The sequence below is a fragment of the Macrotis lagotis genome, chromosome 4 (genome assembly GCF_037893015.1).
Source record: "Macrotis lagotis isolate mMagLag1 chromosome 4, bilby.v1.9.chrom.fasta, whole genome shotgun sequence".
NCBI lineage: Eukaryota > Metazoa > Chordata > Mammalia > Peramelemorphia > Peramelidae > Macrotis > Macrotis lagotis.
In genome coordinates, this window is record NC_133661.1 from 37,517,440 (window position 1) to 37,542,352 (window position 24,913).

The 24,913-nt window shown below is 38.2% G+C and overlaps 1 protein-coding gene across 1 annotated transcript in view; it reads left to right on the plus strand.

Annotated features, from left to right (window-relative positions):
- Positions 1-24,913, plus strand: part of GRID1 (glutamate ionotropic receptor delta type subunit 1) — a 1,019,672-nt gene that overhangs the window by 201,440 nt on the left and 793,319 nt on the right. The window contains exon 2 of the mRNA XM_074236323.1: positions 13,914-14,198. Coding sequence (XP_074092424.1) covers positions 13,925-14,198 — 274 coding nt within the window. The 5' untranslated portion in view covers positions 13,914-13,924. The remainder of the gene's footprint in view (positions 1-13,913; positions 14,199-24,913) is intronic.

Here is a 24,913-nt window from a genome sequence, read left to right on the forward strand (position 1 = left end):
TTTGCCCTCTGGAATATCTTATTCCAGATTCTTCTTTTCTTTTCAAGTGGAAGTCCTATGTAATCCTGACCATGATTTCTTGGTAATTAAATTCTTTCTTACTGGTTTTCATTAATGTAATTTATGTTTTCTTCTATTTTTTTCATTTTTGATTTTGCTTGACTGATACTTGATGCTTCATAAAGTCATTAGCTTCCACTTGACCAATTCTGATTTTAAAGGTTTGTGTATCCTTTTTTATTGGTCAATTCTATTTTAAAAAGTGTTTTCGTTAGTGAATTTTTTCCATTTGCCCAATTCTATTTTTTAAAATATTTTTCTCACCAATCTGACCAATTGTGTTTTTAAAGTAGTTTTCTTCAGTCAATTTTTGTGCTTCCTTTCCCAATCTATTGATTCTCTTTTGCATTCCTCTCATTGCTTTTCCCAATTTTTCTATTCAGTTTAAAAAAATCCTTTGTGTGCGTTTCCAAGAATTCTTTTGTGGTTTGAGACCAATTCATATTCTCCTCTGGGGCTACATAAGAGATCATTTTCTACAATCCTCTTCGGAGATGAGTGTTGTGATCTTCCTCCATAGTAACTTTCTATGGTTAGTGGGTTTTTTATATTTATTTATATTTATATTTATATTTATATTTATATTTATATTTATAATTATATATATTTTATATTTATTTATATTTATATATTTATTCATATATTTATATTTATATTTTTTTTAGCATAGTTTTTGGTTTTTTTAAGTTGTACTCTGCTCTTGAGTCATAGTAGTCACTTTCTCAAATTCTTGTTCTGGGACCCAGTGGCCCACTCACAGATTTTAGGTATTTGTGGATTCCTCATTGTGCTGGTGTGGCCTATCCTTGTCATACTGGCTGCATAGGGGTTCTGGGTCTTGCATTTTGCCTTTTGTTGCTGGGGCTGGAGGCTTTACAGATGACCTGCCCGGCCACTGGACCACTGAACTAGATCAAAGGCCTTGGTTGTTGATCTATCCTTGTGTCTGAGAGAATCCTGTTGCTATTTCTCTCCCCCTCACCATCTGCTTTTGCTGTGCCATGATCCCCTACACCTGAATGAAACAAACCTTCCCTGAACTCCTTCCAAGATATTTTAACCTGAAAAACTGCTCTTTTTGTGGCTTCTCTCAGAATTCATTTAGAGTCTTGATGAATGTTGCCTCTGAAGGAAGCTGGAAGGAGCTCAAATTTCCTGAGTTCTCTCCACTATCTTGACTTGACCCCCGAAACTTGCTCATTATTTGAATTGCCCCAAAGTAGAATTGGATGCCTAGGGACAGAGTGGGAACACCCTTCACTGGAGGCTTTCTAACAAGTTATTTGTTAACTTTGTCAACCAATGGACTTTCAATCAGATTCAGGTTGGGCTAGATGCCTCTGAGGTGCCTCTAATTAATCTGAGAACCTGTAAATCTAGGTTATTATTATCAGACTCAAAAAGAAAATCAATGTCTATGCATGTTTGTGTGTGTGTGTGTGTGTGTGTGTGTGTGTGTGTGTATTTGCACATAAGGGAGATAGTGGGGTATGATGGATAGTGGGATATCTCTGGATTCTGAGAAACTGGGTTTGAATCTTGCCCCTGATATTGTATACTTAGCAGAGTATTTAACCTTCCTAGATTTCACATTCCTTTTCCATAAAATGAACAAGATGACTTCTGAGTCCCTTTGGATTTTGCATTGATCTCTGAAATTTGCGTTTCCTAGTTTGTAGGGATAGAAATGTCTCTGAGAATGTTTTTAAGTGTGTGTGCTTATGTATCTTTCTGCCTTTTTTATGTGTGAATATATCTTTCAGTATGAAAATGTGTGTGGCTGTGTATAGGTGAGCATGTTTATTTCTAAGGGAAGTTACTGTGTAATCTGTGAATGGGATGAGTCAAGGGGAAACACTTAGCTATTACTGAGGCACAAGCTCTAGAATCATCCTCCTCTGCTTAAGCTTCTGCCTCCCTAAACCTTCCCTGTCATGTGCAGATTCTGGGTGTTGAAATGGAAAGATTTTTAAAAAACACCCTCATAAGGGATCTGCTTGTTTTCCAGCCAAATGAAGCTGGTATTTATCTTCTGTGATCTAAATTAAGCTTTTCTTTACACCCAGGAGATAAGGCTAGTTCATCAGGGGACCAGTTTCAACATATAGGTTCTCAAATACCTGAACATCCAAATGTTAAAATATAGAGAGGCACAGGCACACATAATCTCCTATTTTTTTCTGTAATGGTTACTACCATCTTCATTCAACAATGGTCAAAGAGTGTGATGTGACTTAGGAAGGTGTGTTTATTATGGTACAGCAATGAAAAGAACACTGAGTTCAGATCCTGGATCCTCCATCTATAAACTGAATGTGACCTTGGTTCAAATAAGATAATATCTGTAAAGTATATACATATACATATATATATATGTATATATATATATATATATATATATATATATATATATATATATATATATATATATATATATATATATATATATATATCTAGTGCCAGGCACAGGAATATCAAGTCCTCCCTCCCTCCCTCCCTCCCTTCCTTCCTTCCTTCCTTCCTTCCTTCCTTCCTTCCTTCCTTCCTTCCTTCCTTCCTTCCTTCCTTCCTCCCTTCCTCCCTTCCTCCCTTCCTTCCAGAGAGTTGCCTCTGAGATCCTTTCTAGTTCTTAATCTTGGATCCTATGAAATCGTGACCAAATAATCCCATTTCCCTTTGGAGAGAGTTACAAGCCTGGGAATCTCTATGCCATAATAAATATGATGCTAGATTTGGAATCAAGAGGACCTGGGTTTTACCCTGTCTCTGCCAAGAGTTGTGTGACCTTGGGAAAGTTATTCTAAATGCCTGAGGCAGATCCCTAGATTTTTCTACTAAGTTGTGATCTGTGATCTTGGAAGGAGAGCTCATATAGAGAATTCTTGACACTGATGAATTTGTGGCTCTTTTGATCATTTGTTCATGTGAGAGTAGTAGTTTAGGAAAATGGCAAGAGACACAGAGACTTGGACTACAAATTCAGCAAAGAATTAAACAAAAACTCATTCATGGTACCCTGGGGACCAGGTAGGGAAATTAAGCCTGAATAATGGTTAGTTAAATGGAACTCATTTAAAACCTGGATTCACTGAGAGTGATTGATTGATGGATTATTGCAAAGCTGGAGGGCAGTCTCTAGTGAAAAGACCTTGGGGAGCTGTCCTCAGCTCTCTGTTCAACTTTTCCATCCATAACTTGGATGGAGCATAGATGATATATTTGTCAAATTTCCAGATGGCATGGAGCTGGGAAGGATGGTTAACACATAGAATGACAGAATGAGGATTCAAAAATCCCTTGACAGGCTGTAACAACTTCTGAGAACTTATCTAATAAGATTGAATCTAACAGGGATAAATATAAAGTCTTGAATTTAATTTTAAAAAAGAATTTTACAAGTCTAGGTATTGGGGTTAGAAAAAAAGACTTGAGGATCTTAGTGGTCCCCAAGTTTAAAATAACTCAAGATGAAACTAAATCTTGAAGAAAGAAAATGATTTTTAGAATCAGAGGTGAGGAAGGAGAAGAAATGAGGAGGGAGGGGGAATGTCTGTGTGTTTGTGTGTGTGTGTGTGTGTGTGTGTGTGTGTGTGTGTGTGTGAGAGAGAGAGAGAGAGAGAGAGAGAGAGAGAGAGAGAGAGAGAGAGAGAAGGCTTAGAGGGGAGGGGAGAGAGGAGACAAGGACAGGGATAAGAAGATAGAGACAGATAGAGAGATGGTCAGTTCTATGCCAAAGTTGACATCAATTGACAGTTGTGATAGGAAATGATGAACTGAATTAGGAGTCAAAGATATAATGGAGGTAGAAATGACAAAATTTGTCAACTGATTATGTAGGTGAGAGTGAAAAGTTAAAGATGACAATGAAGTTGCAAACTTTGAAACTGGAAACATAATTGTAGTTTCTGTAAAATAATAATAGAGTAGTTGAGAAGAGACTTTGGGAGGAGGTACTGAGTTCTATTTTGGATGTTTTGGTCTTGATTTGTCTTCAGGACAACCAGTTTGAAATGTCTAATGGGGTTTGAATTCAGAGAGGACACTAGGGTTAGCTATCTGGAGCTGGGAAGTTATTTGTGCAAAGATGATGATTACAGTGATGAGAGCTGATGAGGATACTAAGAGAATGTTGAGAGAAAAAAGGAAAGAGAATAGTATCTAGCATAGCACATGATTCGAACCCAAGAATCTGGACTACAAATACAGGATTCTTTCCATTATCTCATACTCTGAATATTTAACCCACTTTGTCCTGGAAAATCTAACCCCGATTCATATGTCAAAGACCAGCATGTGGTTTCATGTTAAGTTGAGACTTGGTCCATCTTAATTTCATCAGCACTGACTTTGGAGTCTGAGGACAGAGGAGCTGGATAAAACTGGCCTAGTCCATTCCCTTTCATTTTGCTGTTCACTTGTTTTTTCAGTTATACCCTATTCACAGCCCCATTTGTGGTTTTCTTGGTAAAGATATTGCAGTCATTTGCCATTTCCTTCTCCAGCTCCTTGTATAGGTGAGGAAACTGAGACAAATAGAATAAAGTGACTTGCCCAGGGTCCCACAGCTAGTAAGTGTCTGAGGTCAAGTTTGAACTCAGGAAAATGAATCTTCCTCATTGCCAGGTCTGGAGTTCTGTGCACTGCAGCACCAGCTCTCTGGCCTCCTTCATTTTCCAGAAAATAAAAGTAAGCTTGGGAAGGAAGCAGATTGTTATAGGATGCATAGGTAGCAAAGGGTAGTGAAAACATTCAAAGCATGAAAGAGGATCAGAAACCTAGAGCTGAAAATGACCCCAGAGACTATTTAGTTTAACCATTTTATTTTACAGATGAGGAGACTGTGACCTAGGAAGGTCAAATGATTTTCCTGAGGTCTTACAACTATTAAATGTAAAAGGTGAGATTAAATGTAGGTCCTCTGAATATTTTTTCCCATGATACCAACTGCCTTCCAGAAGTCAATATACCTTATTTTAAACCCATCTCCATGATTTAGCAGTCATATAACCATGAACAGTCTCAGTTTCCTTATATTGTATGTGCAACATGCAATGTTCAATTGTTTTTTCAGTTGTGTCCAATTCTCCCTGGATCCATTTGGAATTTTCTTGAGAAAGATAGTGGAGTGGTTTGTCATTTCCTTTTCTAGCTAATTTTTCAGATGAAGAAACTGAGCCAAATAGGATGGAGTGAGTTGGTCAGGTTCACATAGCTAGTAAGTGTCCGAGGCTAGATTTGAACTCAGAAAAATGATTCTGGCTCTAGATGCAGCACTCTATCCACTGTAGTACATTCTGGTAGCCCGAATGTGCAGGAGAGATTGTGATGCTAGTATTCTGTCCATTAGAAGACTACTGTATGATCAGGTAGGTTCCTTTGGGAAGTTATCTAGTCTATGACATTAATACTATACTTTATAATTTGCAAAGTCACTAATGTTATCTCACTTGAAACTTTTGAAGTAGGTACTTAAGAGGTATAATAATAACAATAATAATGCTATCTTAATCATAATTACTGTTAGGCCTATTTTACAGATGTAGAAACTGAGTTTTGATAAATTGCCAATGTTCAGATAGCCAGCAAGTCTCAAAGGCAGGATTTGAACTCACAATATCTAGCATTCTAGCCATGCTAGCTCTTAATGGATTCCTCCCTACTGGAGATCTTCCAACAAAGGCAGGATGACACCTTGTTGGAGATTCTATAGAGGGGATTCTCAATGAGGCATGGGTTGGTTTAGATGGCCCCTGAGGCTCCTTTCCTCTCTTATATCCTGTGAAATGAGATAATATACATGCAAAACAATTTATAAACCATAGAGCATGATGTAACTGTCAGCTGGTCTCATTAGCGGCAAACCCGAGTTTCCCAGGCCTCTTGTTGGGGCCATGTGCTGTGCTGTCCTGTGGAAGGTGCAGGTTGGAAGAGAATGAATATCTTTTCCCTCAGTGAATAGCCTGTGGGTGATTCCAGGGTTTCTGTGGAGACAGGTGTGAGGCCGGCAGCTTCTTCTGGCAGCCCAGCAGGTGAGCTGGCCCAGATGTCCCCTCGCTTGTCTCGCTGCCCGACCCTTCTACCCTGGCTGCAAATAAATACATCAGCTGTTGGATGGGCCCAACTTTGGAAAACAACCAGACCAGTTAATTCAGCTCCCCTTACTGGAGGCCCATGCTTTGCTTTTGTCATTAAACTGTATTAGTGAGCCTCAGCAGTAACACGCCCCAGGAGAACATAATTAACATGGAATGTGATGAGGTGATTCAGCTGCCCCACTTGACTCAGAAGCCCATCTAGGTACCAGTTTGGAAAGTACTTTGGATTTCCCCTTCTTGGAAAACTTAAGGAGTTGATTGGATTGAACCAACATTTATTGGGCGGTTTAGTAGGATATACAAAACCCTGCCCTTCTCACTGGTGACCCAAAGATTTAAAGCACCAAAGCAGGGAGTTGCTTTCCTCAAGGCCCTTACATCTCCAATGGGGAGTAGAATATTAATAACTAGCATTCATAGAACATTTTAATACTTGTAAAACACATTACATATTTTATCTCACTTGACCCTCAAAATAATTTTAAAATAGAGGTGATTAACTCCATTTTCCAGGTAAGGCTCCTGGGGTGAGGAACAGAGAAGGGCATTGCCCAAAGCTGCCCAATTAGCTTTCCTCAAGGCCCTTACATCTCCAGTGGGGACTAGAACATTATTAATAATGATAATAACTAGCATTCATAGGGCATTTAAATGTTTGCAAACTACTTTACATATATGATGTCACTTGAACCTCTCAACAATTCCAAAATATAGGCTATTAACCCTGTTTCCCAGGTAAGGTTACTGAAGCCAAGAACGGTGAAGAGGCTTGCCCAAAGTGGCACAGCTAGGAAATATATAAGGTAGGACTCAAACATGGGTCTACATGACTCTGTCTATAGTGTTACCCTTGGAACTGCTTAGCTAATGACCTAGTAAAGGAGGCATTATTCATTTTCTCCTTCCCTATCTTAGCTTGAGGGTCAGTGAACATTGAGGGTGAGAAATTAAGTGACTTGTCTAAGGTGTCATGGCTTTGTCTAAGGCAGGACTTGAACTCAGGTTTTCATTATACTAACATTCTTTGGCACCCTCTTGCAGCCTAGTGGAGGAAATACATCAAATATTATTCATAGTTAAATTTGATAAGGAAAAAAAGATCTTAGACAGTGCCTTAGGGAATTTTGAGGAGATAAAGGAGTAACTTACAGTGGGAAGAATATTGTCTTTGGAATTAAAGACAGAACCTGGGCTAAAATCTTGCCTCTTGTGCTTAATGCTTCAGTGACTTTGGTCAAGTCCCTTGACTTTTCTGGGACTCACATCCCTTACTGTAAAATGAGGAGGTTGGCCTGATGCTCTTTTAGGCCTCTTCTTTATCTAGGGCTATGATGCTCTGAGATCAGCAAAAGCTTCTCAGAAAAGGTGGCCCTTGAGCCAAACCATGAAGGAAAAGATTTTCAAGAGTAGATTTGAGGAATGAATATGTTCCAGGCCTGAGGGATGGCCTGTTCAGTAGTGTGAGGCAAGAGAGGCCAGGGGACTTGAGCAGGGAACAGAGATTATTAGTCAAGTTTGATTAGAGCATAGTATGTGAGAAAGAGTCATGCAAAACAAGGCCAAAAGGCAGGTTGGAGTCAGATGGTAAAGGGATGTGAGCGGGAGGCTAAACAATTTTGATTTTATTGCACCAAAGGTGGCTGCTCAAGCAGATCTTTTTTTTTTTTTTAAATTTCTATGCCTGTCTAAAAGTAAAAATAATAGTAAAGGTAGACTAACTTTTAGTCTATTCACTGAGCCACCTCCCCCATTATCTTCTGTCTGTATCAGAGTTGGGAAAACCACGGGATAGCAGGGTTGTGCCCAGGGTCATTCAGAACTGATGTGTAGGTCAGAGATTACTAGGAGATTCGTTGCCTGAATCTGGAATGACAACACTGGGAGGGATGCCCTCATTATCTGGTAGAAAGAGTCCTATATCTCTCTCCTCAAAATACTTAGATTTGAATTTTAGTTCTTTGAATCAATCTCAGTCAGGAGTTGTTATGTGCTACAGTGGATAGCACCAACCCTGAAGCCAGGAGGACCTGACTTCATATCCAGTCTCTAATACTTTGTAGCTATGTGATCCTAAACAAATCACTTAAGCTTGTTTGCCTTAGTTTCCTCATATGTAAAATGGACTGAAGAAGGAAACAGTAAATCACTGTAATATCTTTGCCAAGAAAATCTCCGATGGACTCAGAAAGAGACATGTTTTGGGGGTGATGATCAACTTTGATGGACTTGCTCATTCCATCAGTGCAAGAATCAGACACAATTTTGGGGTATCTGTGATGAAGAATACCATCTGTATCCAGAGGAAAAAAATGTGGAGTTTGAACAAAGACCAAAGACTATTACCTTTAATTTAAAAAAAGTTATCTTATTATGCAATTTTGCCATCTCATATACTTTTATTTTTTCCTTAAGGATATGATTTCTTTCTCATCACATTCAACTTAGATCAGTGTATACCATGGAAACAATGTCTTTTGTGGGTGGTAGGAGGAGAGAAATAAGATTAGGGGGAAAAATTGTAAAATTCAAAATAAAAAAATAAATTAAATAAAAAGAGACATGTCTGAAAAATGACTGAATATTACAACTTAGGCAAGTCACTGTACCTTTCTAGACCTGTTTCCTCATATGAAAAATCATACCAGACAAGATGTTCCTTAAATCATTCCAGACACGATGGCCTGATTTTAGGCAAAATACAGCAGAAGCTCATCTACCAGAACTGGGAAACCCAGGTTTGGAGTGATCAAAGTTAAAGTCCTGTGTGGTAAGGGCAGGTCATGAAAAGCCCAGACTAGCTCCATATCTGAAATGGACTCCCTCCTGCCCCCAAGCTCCCCTTAGAATTCCTAACTCCTTTCAAAATGCTTAGCTGACCTTCCTATATAGGGTCTGTCGTGCTTCTCCATCCTTCCAATTGTTAATGTTGTTCCCTTCCTTCTTCCCCTCCCCTCTTCTCCCCTGTCTCCTTTCCTTCTTCCCTTCCCTACCTGTATTTTTAGTCCCTAGCAAAGTATCTGGCATGGAACACTTGTTAATAAATGTTTGCCGAATTACATTGAATTATGTGTTGAAAGTGAATTAGAACAGAACCTTAAAGAACAGAAAACACCAACTAAATGTGACTCTAAATGTTGAGTATCAAGAAATTATAAGAATCATTCTCCACAGGGTTAGGCAGACAGCCCGTTTATAAGAGGAATCGAAAGTCAAGGAATGAACAACTGGAAAATAATAGAGGCCCTTGTAAATGAAAAATCCAGTACCTGGCTAAGTAGAGACTGGCCAGCTTCGGTGTCTCCTAGGAGACTCAAAGACCACATTTTCTGAGCCCTGACAGCTCTTGAGAGTCCTGAGGGAGTAGAAGGATCACACTCAGGGATGGAAAGGACCATGTCTGGTTGTTCAGGGTCAAAAAAGTAATTCTGGAGAAAGCATTCTCATAGGTACTGTCCTTTCTAGGAGAAACAGTGGGAAGTCCAGATCTTCTGTGGAGGGCTCAACACACACTGGGAGGTCAGTAAGGATCACAGAATGTCCAAGGTAGAAATAGCCTATTTCTGCCTTGGATGTTCTGTGATCCTCAGCCTTTCAGCTTTCCCCAGAAACCTCTGGAGATGGGGCTCCCCCACTATTTCCCCCTTTTTGTTAACCCTCATTGGTAGAAAAGTGTTTCCTGATCAAGTATAAATTGACCTTTCCAAATTCCATCCGCTCCTCCTTGTGCTATTTTCTGGGGCCAAATGGGAAGAATTTAATCTCTCTTATCCACAGCAGTCTTTCAGTAGTCTTCCTCCTCCCTTCCCTCCCCATACATATTTTCTTTTCTCTGAAAGAAATATCTCTTAGATCTTCCAACTTACTCTCAGGTGGTATGGTATTGAGACCATAGGGTAGATTCCCCTTTTCTGGACATTTTCTAGGTAGGTGATGTTTTACATAAGATGTGACATCTCAAACTGAAGATTGGCCCCTAGATATGGTTTGAGCACACTGCAATTATTTGTCCTGAGCCCTGTGAAGAATATTCTTAATGCTGTCTCTTGTTTTCTTTAGCTCCTCCCACTACTGTACCTCACTAAGTTAGGTTTTTTTTTGTTTTTTTTTTTTTGCAAGGCAAATAGGGTTAAGTGGCTTGCCCAAGGCCACACAGCTAGGTAATTATTAAGTGTCTTAGGCCACACAGCTAGGTAATTATTAAGTGTCTGAGACCGGATTTGAACCTAGGTACTCCTGACTCCAGGGCTGGTGCTTTATCCATTGTGCCACCTAGCCGCCCCTGTACCTCACTAAGTTAATAGTCACTATGACCCTAAGTCCTTTTTTAGATGAACTAGATCTAGCCACACCCCCTTCATGAGCTCATGATAATAAAATCTTGAACCCAAGTCAAAGAATTGATCCATCCATTTGTTGCTAATGATTAAACTCAGAAGTATGTACTAATGCAACAAGCCTATATGTGTTGATAGTTTTGGGAAAAAGATCATAAAGACAAGCAGACTATTATCTGACTTTAAGATAATACAGAGTTCTGAGGGTCTATAGCTTATCCTTTACTTTGGGTGACCGAAGGGCTTTGCCAATGAAATACTTTTTAGGGCAAGGAGGTATTAATAGAAGTCAAGTACTGGTAGTAGGCTTGCTCACAGCAATGAAATTGTGAATTCTTTGAAGTAGGGAAGAAAACATAAAGCAGAAGACATTGGTGTCAGAGGACCAGGTGCTTCTGCTTTCTATCTGTGAGATCTTGAGTAAGTCATTTGATATTTTACATCAAAATTGAAAGGATTCACATGTTTAAATCCTTCTCCAGATTACTAACAGTGTGCTTTAGACAAGTCATTTCTGCCTCTCAACCTCAGTTTCCTTATCTATAGAATGGAGACAATAATAGGACATATGCTGCAGGATTTGCATCTCCTGAGCACCACCCATGCTTTCTAGTCTTTGTACTTTTGTTTATATTGTTGCCTAGAATTGCTTCTCATTTCCATGTCCATGTCTATTGATTTCCTGCTAATCCTTTAAAATCCACTCCTTTTAACTTTGAATTTCCCATAGCATTTTCTTGTCCTCATCACATAATGAGTGCCATCACAAATGAGATATTATAGTCATTTATGTTTCATCCATAAAACTGGGAGACTAGAAGCTCCATGAGGTGAAAGCATGTCGTATCTAAATTCTCACCTAAATTTTAGAGGTGATTAGATGGTATTCCCCTCCTTCTCTCCTCCCTTCCCTTCCCCTCTCCTCTTGTCCTCTCCTTCCCTCTCCCCTTCTTTCTTTTTCTCCTTCCTTGTACACTACAAAGTGTCTGACATGCAGTACTTGCTTAGTAAATATTTGTTGAATTACATTGAATTGAGGGTCAAAAGTGAATAAGAACAGAGCCTTAAAGAACAGAAAATGCCAAGGAAATGCTAAGGAAAGGACCAATTGAGCATCAAGGAAAATATAATTATTCATTTTCCATTGGATGAAGCAGACAGTCAATAACATAAGAAGGTTTTTCAAAAGTCAAAGAATGGACAATTGGGAAATAATAGAGGCCTTCATAAATGAAGACACTGAAAAATCCAGTATCTGGACATGGTATTGGGAAGACTAGAGTTTGAATCCTCTCAGCGACACCTATTAGCTGTGTGACTCTGGGCAAGTGACTTCACCCCTCTCTGAACTCACTTTTGTTGTTGTTTCAATCATGTCTAACTCTTCATGACTCAATTTGAGTTTCTTTGAGCAAAGATACTGGGAATGGTTTGCATTTCCTTTTCTATCTAATTTTATAGATGAAGAAACTTGGGGTAAGCACGGTGAAGTGATTTGTCCAGGGTCACATCGCTAAGACGTGTCTGAGACCAGATTTGAACTCAGTAAGAGGAGTCAAGAATTCTTGGTTCCCAGCACTCCATCCAAGGCACCCGCCTAGTTTTCCACAGACTCAATTTACTCATATATAGAATGGGTAGTAATATTAGTATCTTCCTCACAGTATTGTTAGTATCAAATGAGATAATATATGGAAAGCTCTTTGCCAACATTAAAGTCATATATCAATGCTAGCTATTATTACTATCATTAATTAATTAACCTTACCCTAGCCTAGCACAATAATCTGCTTAAAAATAGAAATTTAATGAATATATTGAATATAAATATATATGTATTTATCTCATATATTTGGTATTAATAATATCTAAATAACAAAAGTTCAGAATAGGCACTTAGCATATACATTAAATATAAATATATATAATTATATATAGCATCAGTACTAGCTAGAAATTCTCAAATGTGTTTTCTGTTTAAAATAATTACTGTTATTTATGTAAATACTCCAATGTTTGCAAAGTGCTCTGCATACATTATTTCAATTGCACATTATCACAATCCTATAAAATAGATGCCCTACAGGTATTATAATCTTCATTTGAAAGAGGAGGAGACCAAATAAAGAGTAGTTATTCCTTCTTGCTCATACAACCAGTAAACATTGGAGGCTAGATTTGAATCCATTATTTACAATATCCATTGTTCCCGAAGACCCTTTCCAAGAGTGGAACTAAATATTGAGAACGTTTGATGCTATTTTCTGTCCCAAACTGGGGTTTTGAATTTCTGGAGATCTCTTTATTCAGCCACAGTATTGCAGTCAACCACTAAATGGCTGCATTGAAATTTTGACTGTTGAAATTGAGATGCAAAATATATAATCTCCTTTATATAAGGAGGAGAAAATCTTTTAGGTAGTATTGATAGACTAGCTAGATGTCTCCATCAGCATGTTTCCTGCCCCCCACCCCACTTCCCCCCACCATCCTCTAGGTGTTTCTTTGATGACCCAAAGAAGTCTCTGCAGAAGTCAGGGCAATTGAAATTTTTTTTTCTCTAGCAGTAGATAGTCTGCTATAGGTGTTTGGAAGTTGTGTGTGCTTTCCCTGAGTTTGGAGGCCAGTTAAAACATCTTTAGTGAATATTTGCTTCTCATTGGAAGCTCTGGATTATTCTGTGAGACTTCAGACTTTCCTTTGGACTGGCAAGGCCACTTGGATTTTGCAGTTCTCATCTATTTTTGAGTATTTAGAATTCTATAATCCAGTAGATAATGAACACTCTGGATATGAAGTCAAGGGATCTGAATTCAAATTCTGATTTTTCCTGTATGACCTTGGTCAAATCCCTTCCCCACTTTGGGTTTCAGTTTACTCAACAGAAAAACAAAGAAACTGGATTAGATTATTTTCTTTCCAGCTGTAAATCTGTGAACCTATGAAATACTTTTTTTGATGCAAATTGTGATATGGAGGAAGCCTTGTGCGTTGGGGGAAAAAAGAGCCCTGGTCTTTATATCAGTAGTCCCAGGTTCAAATTCCAGTCCTGTAACTTTTGAGCTAAGCAATTGGCTTTCCTTTCCTTATCTGTGAAAAGAAGGGATCTAAGTGGGACTGGATTAGATACTCTGTAGGGTCATTCCTATACCTAAAGCCCATAATCCCTCGGCTTCCTCATGTCCTTTGTGACTCTGAAATGCTGTGACTTTCTGGTATGTTGGATCAAGACTCTACCATATTGAATTTTAGATATGGGAATTATATTGTTATTCTAAATGAGTTTTGCTTTGAGGGAAACATATGGGACCTATAGAGGATAACTAAAGCAGTTCTTTGCTCACCTTTCTCCTCTCTCTCTCTCTCTCTCTCTCTCTCTCTCTCTCTCTCTCTCTCTCTGTCTTATTTTCTACTATCTTCCCAGCCTGTGACCTGATGACCCAGGGTATCCTTGCCTTAGTGACGTCCACAGGCTGTGCATCCGCCAATGCTCTGCAGTCTCTCACAGACGCCATGCATATCCCACACCTCTTTGTTCAACGCAACCCTGGGGGCTCCCCCCGAACAGCATGCCACCTGAACCCCAGCCCAGAAGGGGAGGAGTACACGTTGGCCTCACGACCACCTGTTCGCCTCAATGATGTCATGCTCAAGTTGGTCACAGAGCTAAGGTGGCAGAAATTCATTGTGTTCTATGACAGCGATTATGGTGAGTGTATGGGCTATCTCTCTTTTTCTTCCATGTTCTGATTGGACATGCACCCAAGAGATCCACCAATGACCCTCCTCTTCTATGCCCCATTACTAACCCTTCTCTACATCATATCAAGCATATTGTTTTGTCCTTCATTCTCAAAGCAACATCAAGGTGATGATGCCATGACAAGCACATGAATTACATTCGAGTGAGGGGGGAGGGTCTGTGCCACATCACAAGCCTCACTTTCTCCTCCAGAACCATCTAGATCCAGTGGCCAGATATGGATCAGGACCTCTAGAGAAGAGTCTGGATGGGAGGCAGTCAGGGTGAAGTGACTCACTCAAGGTCACACATCTAGCAAGTCTCTGAGGCAGGATTTGAATTCCCATCCTCCTGATTCCAAGGCCAGTGCCCTATTCACCACATCACTAAGTTGGATAGATCAAGCGTATTGACTTTGAATCTTTCCAGTCTAAGAATCTATTCATACCTTGGGATCAAGTAGGAAGAAAAGAGAAGTTAGAAAACTAAATAATAAGTAAACTGTCACTTCTTTAGCGAATGGAGAATTCATTTCTTCCTGTTTGTTAAGGGAGATACAGTTGAGACATGAAAGCTAACCTCTCCAAATAGGCAGCAAAATTGTTCGAGAAAAACAAATCACTTAGAACTCAAGGTCAGCTTGTCTATGAATATTTTTTAAACAAAATGTTAATTAACTGCTTTTGTGGAATGGCATGGATTTGTGTCAACAGGCAAAGCATATACCCTGTAGTCATTACCTCCTCAGGGCAACCCCATGATGAGATGTTTCTTTTTTCCAATATTTTATTGCATATGATTTTTTTCCCATGGTTTTGTTTCTTACCTGTACTCAACCTGTTTTTTTGGCTAATAACTATAGATACTAGGGCAAGCAGTGTTATACAGTAGAAAACTGATCTAGGAGCAAGGAGGACCTCAGTTTAAATCTGACCTGTGATACATAATGGATGTGGAACTCTGGGCGAGTCTCACTGCTTAGAAACTAACGTCTTCAGTTCTCCAGACAATTCTCTCCCCTTTTTAAAAAAGTTTTTTTAATGAACAGAAATCTATTTTCTCTCCCTCTCACTCTTACCCTATTGGATAATATAGATATACATTTTATATATATATATATATATATGTATATATATATATATATATTCATATGAATATAAACAAATATTTTAGTTATTCAAAACAAACATTGGGTATGAGTCTATACACATACATTTATCTGTATATATTCACAAATGCACAAGTATATATGTATGTACAGCCATGTATATTTACATATATTTATATATACATATATATATATATATATATATATATGTATATATATATGTATATATAAATGCATCTATTGTAGGGAACATACTGGAGGGAATTTCCTCACCTGAATAGTACCCTGTTTCAATGAAATCAGAGGTCTAGACCCCTCTTTTCCCAGTCCATCCCCTTTTTTCTTGCTTTTCTATCCAGGTTGAGAAGCCTGAAGTGATTTTTCTGTAGGGGGAAGGAGGTACATTGGGACTTGATGTATCAAACCCATGAGTCTAATCGAGGGCTCCATTCCAGTGACTGAGATGTCAGACTTACGCTGAGTCCCCCAAGTGTGTGTCAGTCTTGATGTAAGCAAGGTTCTAACCATTGATTGTCAGGACACCGGCTTAGAGTAAAACTACCATTGCCTTTTTTGTTCAGTGACAAGAATATCATTTTTAACAACAGAGCTTTAGCCCTTGAGGTGAAAATAGACAAGCATTTTTTTTAACGGTCGAAGAGGTACCTGTGTCATATGTCACAGGAGTGTCCTTTGTGAAGATAAAGGACCTCCTTTTAAATGACATATTTCTACATCAAAATTCATCCTAGGCTATTGAGTCTTGCCAAATGCTGTTCATGTGTGGATATGGGAGGGGGATAAGCATAGGTTAGTGTGGTTGTGTCAGCAGAACCTTTGCATTGAGGGTATAGGGGAAGAGACCAAAAATCGGTGTGGACACAAGAGAAGTATTAATGCTAGTTAGTATATTGTATAACAAGTATTAGTATTAGTGTGGCCATGGAAAAGAGATTGTTGTTTTGTGGTGTTTACAAGGGGCATGGTTTGGCACTGGTAACCATAACTTAATTGGACTAAATCAGAAACTGATTCTATTTTATAGACTTGTTCCAGCTTTAAATGTTGGGTTGCAGATTGCTGATGTTAGTATGGTGTATACCAGAATCCAAGTATCTGGTGACAGTCAGAGAATAGAGAAAATCTACAGGGCTACCTTTATTTGATGCTGAAAGCAGTTTACACAGAAAATAGGTTTCATCTATCCTGGTGATAGGAGCTTGACCCCAAGAACCAGCAGAGAAGTCCTTTACTTAGCTAATTGTCAATTGAAAACAGATGCTGGTTTTCCCTATGTGGATTACCGCTTTCCCCCTAATGCTAGTCTCTTCCCTATGTGGAATATCTACAATTTAACACAGATATGTTTGTACATGATTTTCTACATGTTGTCTCCCCTTTTAGACTGCAAACTCCTTGAGAGTAGGGACTTTCCTAGCACTTAGCACAGACCCACATTTGAATTCTTTTCAAAACTGCACAGGATATGCAGAAAAAAACAATGAAACAGTAAGTTATTCCTATTGAATGAAGAGAAATATACAATGCGATATGAAAGATGAGACTCTAAACCATCAGATATCACAGGGATGGAATTTTTTTCTTTCTTCTTTTAATTATATAAATATTTTATTTGTTTTTCCAATTACATACAGTGGTAGTTTCTACCAATCATTTTTTCAAGGTTTTGAGTTTTACATTTTTCCCCCTCTCCCTCCCTTCCACCCCCCCTTCCAACAGAAGACAATCTGCTATATACTTTACATTTGCAACCATGATAAGCATAGATTGAAATTGAGAGAAGAATCAAAACCAAACAGAAGAAAACAGAAGAGATAAAATGATATAATACATAAGACAAATTTTAAAAATTGAAGATAATAAGTTTTGGACTTCATTTAAACTCTGCAACTCCTTCTCTGGATATGGATGGTATTCTCTAAGAGATGGAGTTCTAAAGAATATCAGATCCTGTAAATAGTTTTAGCCAATACATCTACATGCAGAACTATAATAAACTGAAATTCTCTGAACAATATATAATCTATGTCAAGAAGCCTTCATTAAGTTTGTATCTTGTTTATTATGAACTCCATATCACAAGCAAGGGTTTCTCTGAGAACTATTAGCTTGTACCCTTGCATATTAGCAGAGTCAGTAAAGTAGTCCTCTTGTCTTGAAGGATAGCTATCTAGAGCCTGTGCTGTACTCTTTAAATTCCTTCAGTCATTTTAGCTATTATAGTTTGCTTCCTCGAAGTATAATTTATTCTCTGATGTATTTAACTAAGAAAAGAAATAAGCATGTGTTTGCATATGCCTAAATACTCTGCTTTCCTAAGACCCATAATGTTGTTCTGATCTCTTGAACAAATATTCCATTTCAAGTCTTCCAGGAAGGATTGAAAAAGCAAACAGTCAGTATGCTGAAATAAAGATGAACTGGTGACAAAGAGAAGGAAAGGAACCATGACCAATCTGGAATAAGTCTTTTCCCAGTTCCATTTCCTTTTCTTCTCCTTGTGATCTTTGGCTCATAGATGTGGGAGGCCAGATAACATCCAAAAGATCCTTGATGCATTTCTCTTTGTACACTGGCCTTCCTCTGAGAACCCTTCAGGTTGATGAGGGTAGAGTGCCTGCCCAGTGTCAAGTCAGGACTGCAAGTATAGGCTTTTATAAAGGCAAGCTGAGGGCTGTCTGGGCTCCCAGCCAAGCTTGACACAGTTGACTGACTTGGGAGCGAAGGTAGGGAACATGGCTAGTATACCATCAGAATAAAAGTCTGCTGTTCTAGGTAGAGTCTTAGTAGAAAAGGGACTGTTATTCATTGAAACCTGTCACTGCTGCTGGGGAGAGGCAGGCATTTGTGTCAATAGATTATAGAGGATAGTATAAGCCCTCTAGCCTACTGAGCACCAGGACAATCCTATGATTCTGCCTCTATTGCAAAAATATTTTATTGCCTTTGTGGCTTTCCTTTCTGGACAACATGCTGACCCTTTCATTCCATTACTTGGGATAACTGCTCTTCTTTCTAATTCAGAGCTCTGGCCTAGTCTTCTAGATATGCAGAAGTCTTGAATTCAATTTACTTGGGCCATGATTTCCTTATCCCCTTCCTTCCTACCCCCTTCATTCTTTCACTCTCTTTTGGACTGTTAATCATTGGCATGTATTAGATCATCTCTTAGAGGACAAGGATGTAAGAAGAATCAAGAGTTGGACCACAGGGGCGGCTAGGTGGCACAGTGGATAGAGCGCTGGCCCTGGAGTCAGGAGGACCTGAGTTTAAATCTGACCTCAGACACTTAATAATTACCTAGCTGCGTGGCCTTGGGCAAGCCACTTAACCCCATTTGCCTTGCAAAAACATAAAAAAAAGAGTTGGACCACAGAATGCTTCTTCACATGCTTTCCCTCTCTCACCTACTTTAGGCAACTTTCATAGTAGATCATCAAAAGATTATAGAAACACTGACTATAGGAGTATCTAGACGCCATCTATTCTGTCCTTCCCATTTCACAGATAAAGCAACTGAGGGACAGAGAGCTTGTCATGCATCTAAAGTTACTTAGGGAATAACAAGACCAGAATTCAAACTCCATTTCTAATATACTTTCCGACAACCTGTACTCCTTGGTATTAAGAAATAGATGAGGGGGTCAGCCCAGGCAGGAATTTGACAGCAGTTTATTACATGAAGGCTGCATGCAATTTATTTTTGTTGAGTCACAACTTTTGAGTCACAATTTGAGTCGCAATTTTTGTTCTTCTTGACCTTGCCCTCTGAACTGATGCAAAGCTCCATCAACTCAGGAACTCCCTATGCTTGTGTAGACCCTTTGGCCTTCATGAAAAGTATCATCTGATGGCTTTCATTTATAAGGCTTTTTCAAGCTTATGATGCACTATATATCTCTATCTCTATCTCTATCTCTATCTCTATCTCTATCTCTATCTCTATCTCTATCTCTATCTCTAACTCCATCTCCATCTCCATCTCCATCTCCATCTCCATCTCCATCTCCATCTCCATCTCCATCTCCATCTCCATCTCCATCTCCATCTCCATCTCCATCTCCATCTCCATCTCCATCTCCATCTCCATCTCCATCTCCATCTCCATCTCTATCTCTATCTCCATCTCTATCTCTATCTCTATATATTTATTTATAATCTCATTTTATTCTTATAACAACCCCTGTATGATAGGCACTATTATTATCTCCATTTTACAGATGGGAAAACTGAAGTTGAGATTAAATGACTTGAACATGATCACAGCTAGTAAATGTTTTATACAAGATTTGAAGTCAGATCTTTTTGACTCCAAGTACAATTTTGTACAATTTTACTTCTTAATCATACATATTAGCAATCTAAAAATTGAATCCTTGAATTCTATATATTAAAAAACTGAGACCTAGGAAGGTCAAGTGACTTGTCCAGGAATATATAGATAATATATATCAGAGGAAAATTTTAAACTAGGGCCTTAGAGTCTGAAGACAGTTTCTTCTTTAGTGCTATATATCATAGCTTTTCACATTCACTAATCTCCATAGACTGATAGATGTGGCAAAAGTGGGTTTCTCCTTCGGATTTCCCCAAGGCCTAGGATTTGATGAGTATTTTTGTGGATGGCCTTCAACAGTTCAAGTACATGAAGATGCTAACTTGACTTCTAGGTTCTTTTCCTCCCCCTCCCCCTATGCCCTTCCTATGTTTTCCCAAAAGTCCTTACCATAAGCAGGGGTGAATCAAAGCAGATCTATGAGGGAGTGTGGCCAAGACAATGAAAAGCAGGATCAAATAATGATGGCCACTGCCAAATTCTAGTAATTGGAAATTCTTTATGGCCTTGGGTTGAGACAGAATACCAACTCTTTGTCTTTGACCTTAGGAAACATGTGTCATCTCTGCACCTCCTTTTCCTGGAATAGTCATATATCTATCCCACCCCCTCTCCCTTTTATATTTGAAGTATCTGGTGCCTAGAGAGGTGAAACAAATAGTGACTATGATTCCCATATATGAACTTTCCACTCTGCCTCGAGAGGCAATCCTTTTCTTTCTGTATCATGCTACCTTCCTCACAACCAACATACCCAACTGCCTGTCCATGGTCACGACACAGACTGGCAAACTAGTACATCATGCTTGACCATTGAGTGTTAAGCAGAATAGCTGTTAGTAGTAGAGACATTTCTACAGATAAACACAGTAGGGCCAGCTCCCTCTAGCTTCATTTTGGATCATTTACTGTGTGCATGTTTTAGCATATTGCTACAAACATCCTCGTGTTAGATTGTTGATTGACAATAGAGATAAAGCTGGCATTTATTTAGATATCAATTTCTATTTTGCAAACATTATTGATTTGATCTTTATTACAATTCCATGTTGTAAAAAGTGCTAGTAACATTAATTTTATTTTACAGAAGAGGAACCCAAGGCAGAAAGAGGTTGAATGAATTGTCCAAGAATGCTGGGTTAGCAACGAAGTTGAAAACTGTCTACTGACCCAAATCAAAAGTTCTTTCCACCAGGCCAGAAAATCCATTTAGCTATATCAAAACAAATGCATAATCTTAGATGTCATTTTTTTCTTTTTTTTCCTTCCCCTTTAACTTTGGAATTTATAAGTCCCCTTCCATTGGTTAGTAAAACCTGGAGAATGAGGAGCCATTATAGCCTCAGTGGAACACAATGAGGAATATAAAGTTGGTTTATGGCCAAGCACCCACATCATCATCATTAGCATCATATAAATTTATAACCAAGTTGAAGAGAAAGGATCTTCATATCATCCTGCATTTTTTAGTTAGCTAGTTTCCCCTTTAACAGAAAGGGGCTGTCTTGATTACAAATAGGAAGATAGAGACAGACTTGACTTTTCCTCTGTGATTAGTCAGTATTTTAATAGTTATCAGATATTAAGAAGACCCTGGATAACTTCTCAGGCTTGAGTAGTCATGAATGAGCCAGAGAATGTAGGATTTATAATGGGACCTAGATCTAGAGCTATGTTCTCATTCTAAAATTGGGGAAGCAAAGTCACAGAGAAGTGAAGTGCTTGCTCGGGATTACAGGAGATGGAAATGGCAGATCCAGAATCTTAACTCAGAATCTCTCACTCAAATTCAGTATTTCTTCTTTGGCACTTTGATGCCTTTCTCTATCCTTCCCTCCACCCTATCTTTCCCTTACATTCTATATGTTTAATACAAAGTTTAATATGAAAGACATCTGATGTAGAATTTGGATTCTTCATCTGTCTTTTACAAGTTGTGTGACCTTAGGCAATGTACTTCATATCCCAGGCATGTCATTCCACATTTTCAACATTAGAGGTTTCAATTAAATCAGGAGACCATAGGATCATTGATTTTGAACCCAAAGCAAACTCAACAATCATTTTATCCCACCCAATTATTTTTTCAAATAGGAAAATGAGATTGTTTAGGCTCAGCTAACTGGTAAGAGGCATAGACAGTTAAGTGGCTCAGTTGTTAGAGAGTTGGACTTGGACTCAGGAAAAGTTATCTTCCTGAGTTCAAAATTTAGCCTCAGACACTTACTAGCTGTATATCCTGGGCAAATCATTTAACTCTGCTTGCCTCAGTTTCCTCATCTATAAAATGAACTAGATAAGGAAATGGTAAACCAAGATGGTATCTTTGTCAAGTAAAACCCAAGTGTGGTTACAAAGAGTCAGACATGACTGAAAACAGCCTTCAATCTTATCCAAATTCTTTAAATGAACTCAAAGTCTCATCCTGTTTGATTAAAATATAACACTGTCTCAGGACTGGGAGAATGGAAATCAGGTATTATATTGGGGTAATATTGAGCAGCATATAGTTCTATGTAGAGAGACAAAGAGGGACAAAGAGACAGAGACAGAAATAAAAAAAAGAAAAAAGGAAGGAAGAAATAATTAAGGAAAGAAAGAGAAAGAAAGGAAGGAAGAAATAAAAAAAGAAAGGAAGGAAGATGATTACATATGTAGATAGTTCCCTTTTGGGAACATGCCATCCAACACGTTTTTCCACTTGTGACAGTGAAGGGAGAAATAGAAGAGAAGATGACACACTGGGGAGAAAACCTGAAAAGTATAAATAGTAAAAGTTTGGGTAAAACTGAGAAACTATTTCACTTGCCACTTTGGGGTGTGTGTGTGTGTGTGTGTGTGTGTGTGTATAAAGGTGGTAACTACAACTTCACTTTAATTTTTTTTTAAACAAGAGGAAAATCTTCGAAAAACCTTGGCCACTATCCCAGGAGAAGGCAATGTCACTGAAGAATTCTAAGAAACAAACTCAGACTGAAGGTCACTGTGTGACAGAATGGAAAGAGCCTTGGGCTGGAAGTATAATTCCATTCGGTCCAAAACCCATAGATACTGCAGCTGAGACTGGTGCCCTCTTTGAAATACAATTTCTAAGTTTAAAGGGAACTCAACTGATATCTACTTCAATCCAGTCTTGAAAAGAGGATCCCCCTTACAATAGAAAGACAAGATACTTATCAGAAGAGTTGAAGATGAAGACCATAAGATAGTATCTGAAATCTAGTCTTGGCACTCGCTAGGTTATCCTTTCCTTTCTGGGCCTCAAGTTTGCTTGTTGTCTTAGCTGGGGCCTGGATCTGATGACCTCTAACTGGTCTTTCAGATCAGTCTCTTTCAGACTATTTATTTATACCCTATTTTACCCTGACCATGGACAGCTCCCTGTCCCTTCTTTCCCTACAGTACCTAACAGACCATCCATTCCTCCTTTGGGCAGATCTATTGTTGAGAAATTTTTGTTATGAAATAGCAGTTTAATTTTGCCACTTTACAGCTTCTAATTATGATTATTTGTTTTTTTTTTCTCTCTCTATGGTTGAGGTATAAGTTTAATACCTTGGTAGAATGTCAAAAACAAAAGAATAAAATATAACAAAAACTAAACAACAGCAACAATCACTAAAACAAAACTTTAAGATTCTAGCTTTTCTTTGTGACCTGAATTCTTTCATCTCCATTTGCCTACACAAAGGACAAGCCTTTCATTTTTCATGTTATCTGAGAGATAGATGTGGATCTTTGGTTCAAGTCTGTTTAGGAGAGTTTAAAAAACAAAACAAAACAAAAAAACGGATACTGACTTGGGGTACAGGGATGTATGCTTTGTCCCCCTTTTTTGGGATGTTTTGTTGGGACTTTGATAGCAGACCGATCATTGACTTTAATAAAATCAGAACTTCTATGTCTCGGTATTAACAAAGGCCTCACTTTTTTTCCCCCCTCCCATATTGATCAACAAATGGAAAGACATCTAGGCTCAGGTCAGGGGATCAGGAATTTGGCTTTGTCTTTAATACTACATACTAATTGTGTGATTGTACAAATGTCATGTAACCTCTTTTGGCTTCAAATTCTTCATCTGTAAAATGAAGAGTAAGATCACAGCATGACATAGGACAGGGGTATTTAACCTTTCTTGTCTTATGGATTTTTTTTGCCAATTTTGTGAATTTATGAACTCTTTCTTAAAATACTATTTATAAGTGCTTAAATAAAATCCCCAGGGTTACAAAGAAAACTAATTATGGTGAAATAAAGATGCAATTTTCTTCCTATCCAAATTTTACTGACCCTCTCAAATTCATCTAAGAAGACTTTGGGCTCTATGATCAGCAAGTTAAATATTCTTAGCATAGAGGAAACAGAAATTTGTGCCTGGATCCTTGACTATGTTCAATGTATGACTCTGTCATTACAACATACATGTTCAATTTCTGTTTTTCTACTACAACATAGACATGCATGCATGCACACATATAGAGACACAATTTGCACATATATATGCTTCACCTCTCTGATGTATGTATAAAGCACACATATAGATATGCACATACATATAGCCATACCTCTCAGTACACACAGACATGCACATGCATATGTGAATATGTGTATATAGGTACTTAATGATGCTTTGTCCAAATATGCATATACACATATGAATTATCTATATACCTTTCACATAGGTATGCACATGTGCATAGAAATACAAATGTATGTACACATATATGTTAATATATTTGGTGAAATATGTACATTTGTGCATGCATGTCAACTTTGATAGATAGGCACACATATACATACCTCTGATAATATAATGTAATACACACATGTGCATGCACATGCCATTTCATTATTTGTACACACATACACATAGATGCGCACACATAGACAATATCTAAATATCTGTATATAGAGGCAAACATAGTACATATATTCAATTATCTATATTTGTACATGTGGATATTTGTGCACACACCTCTCTCTCTCTCTAGATATACAATAGTCATACATAGATATTCACTCACATATAATTCTCATACATGCACATTCTTAACCTCTCAGTATTTGCACTTGGGTAGACACATATGTAGAAATATAGGTATGTACACCTGCATGTATATATAAATGTAGGTATATTTTCTCATGTGGACATTTGTGCACTTATATGTGTGTCACATACACCTCTGTGTATGTGAAGTTTTATGAAGTTCCCAAGTC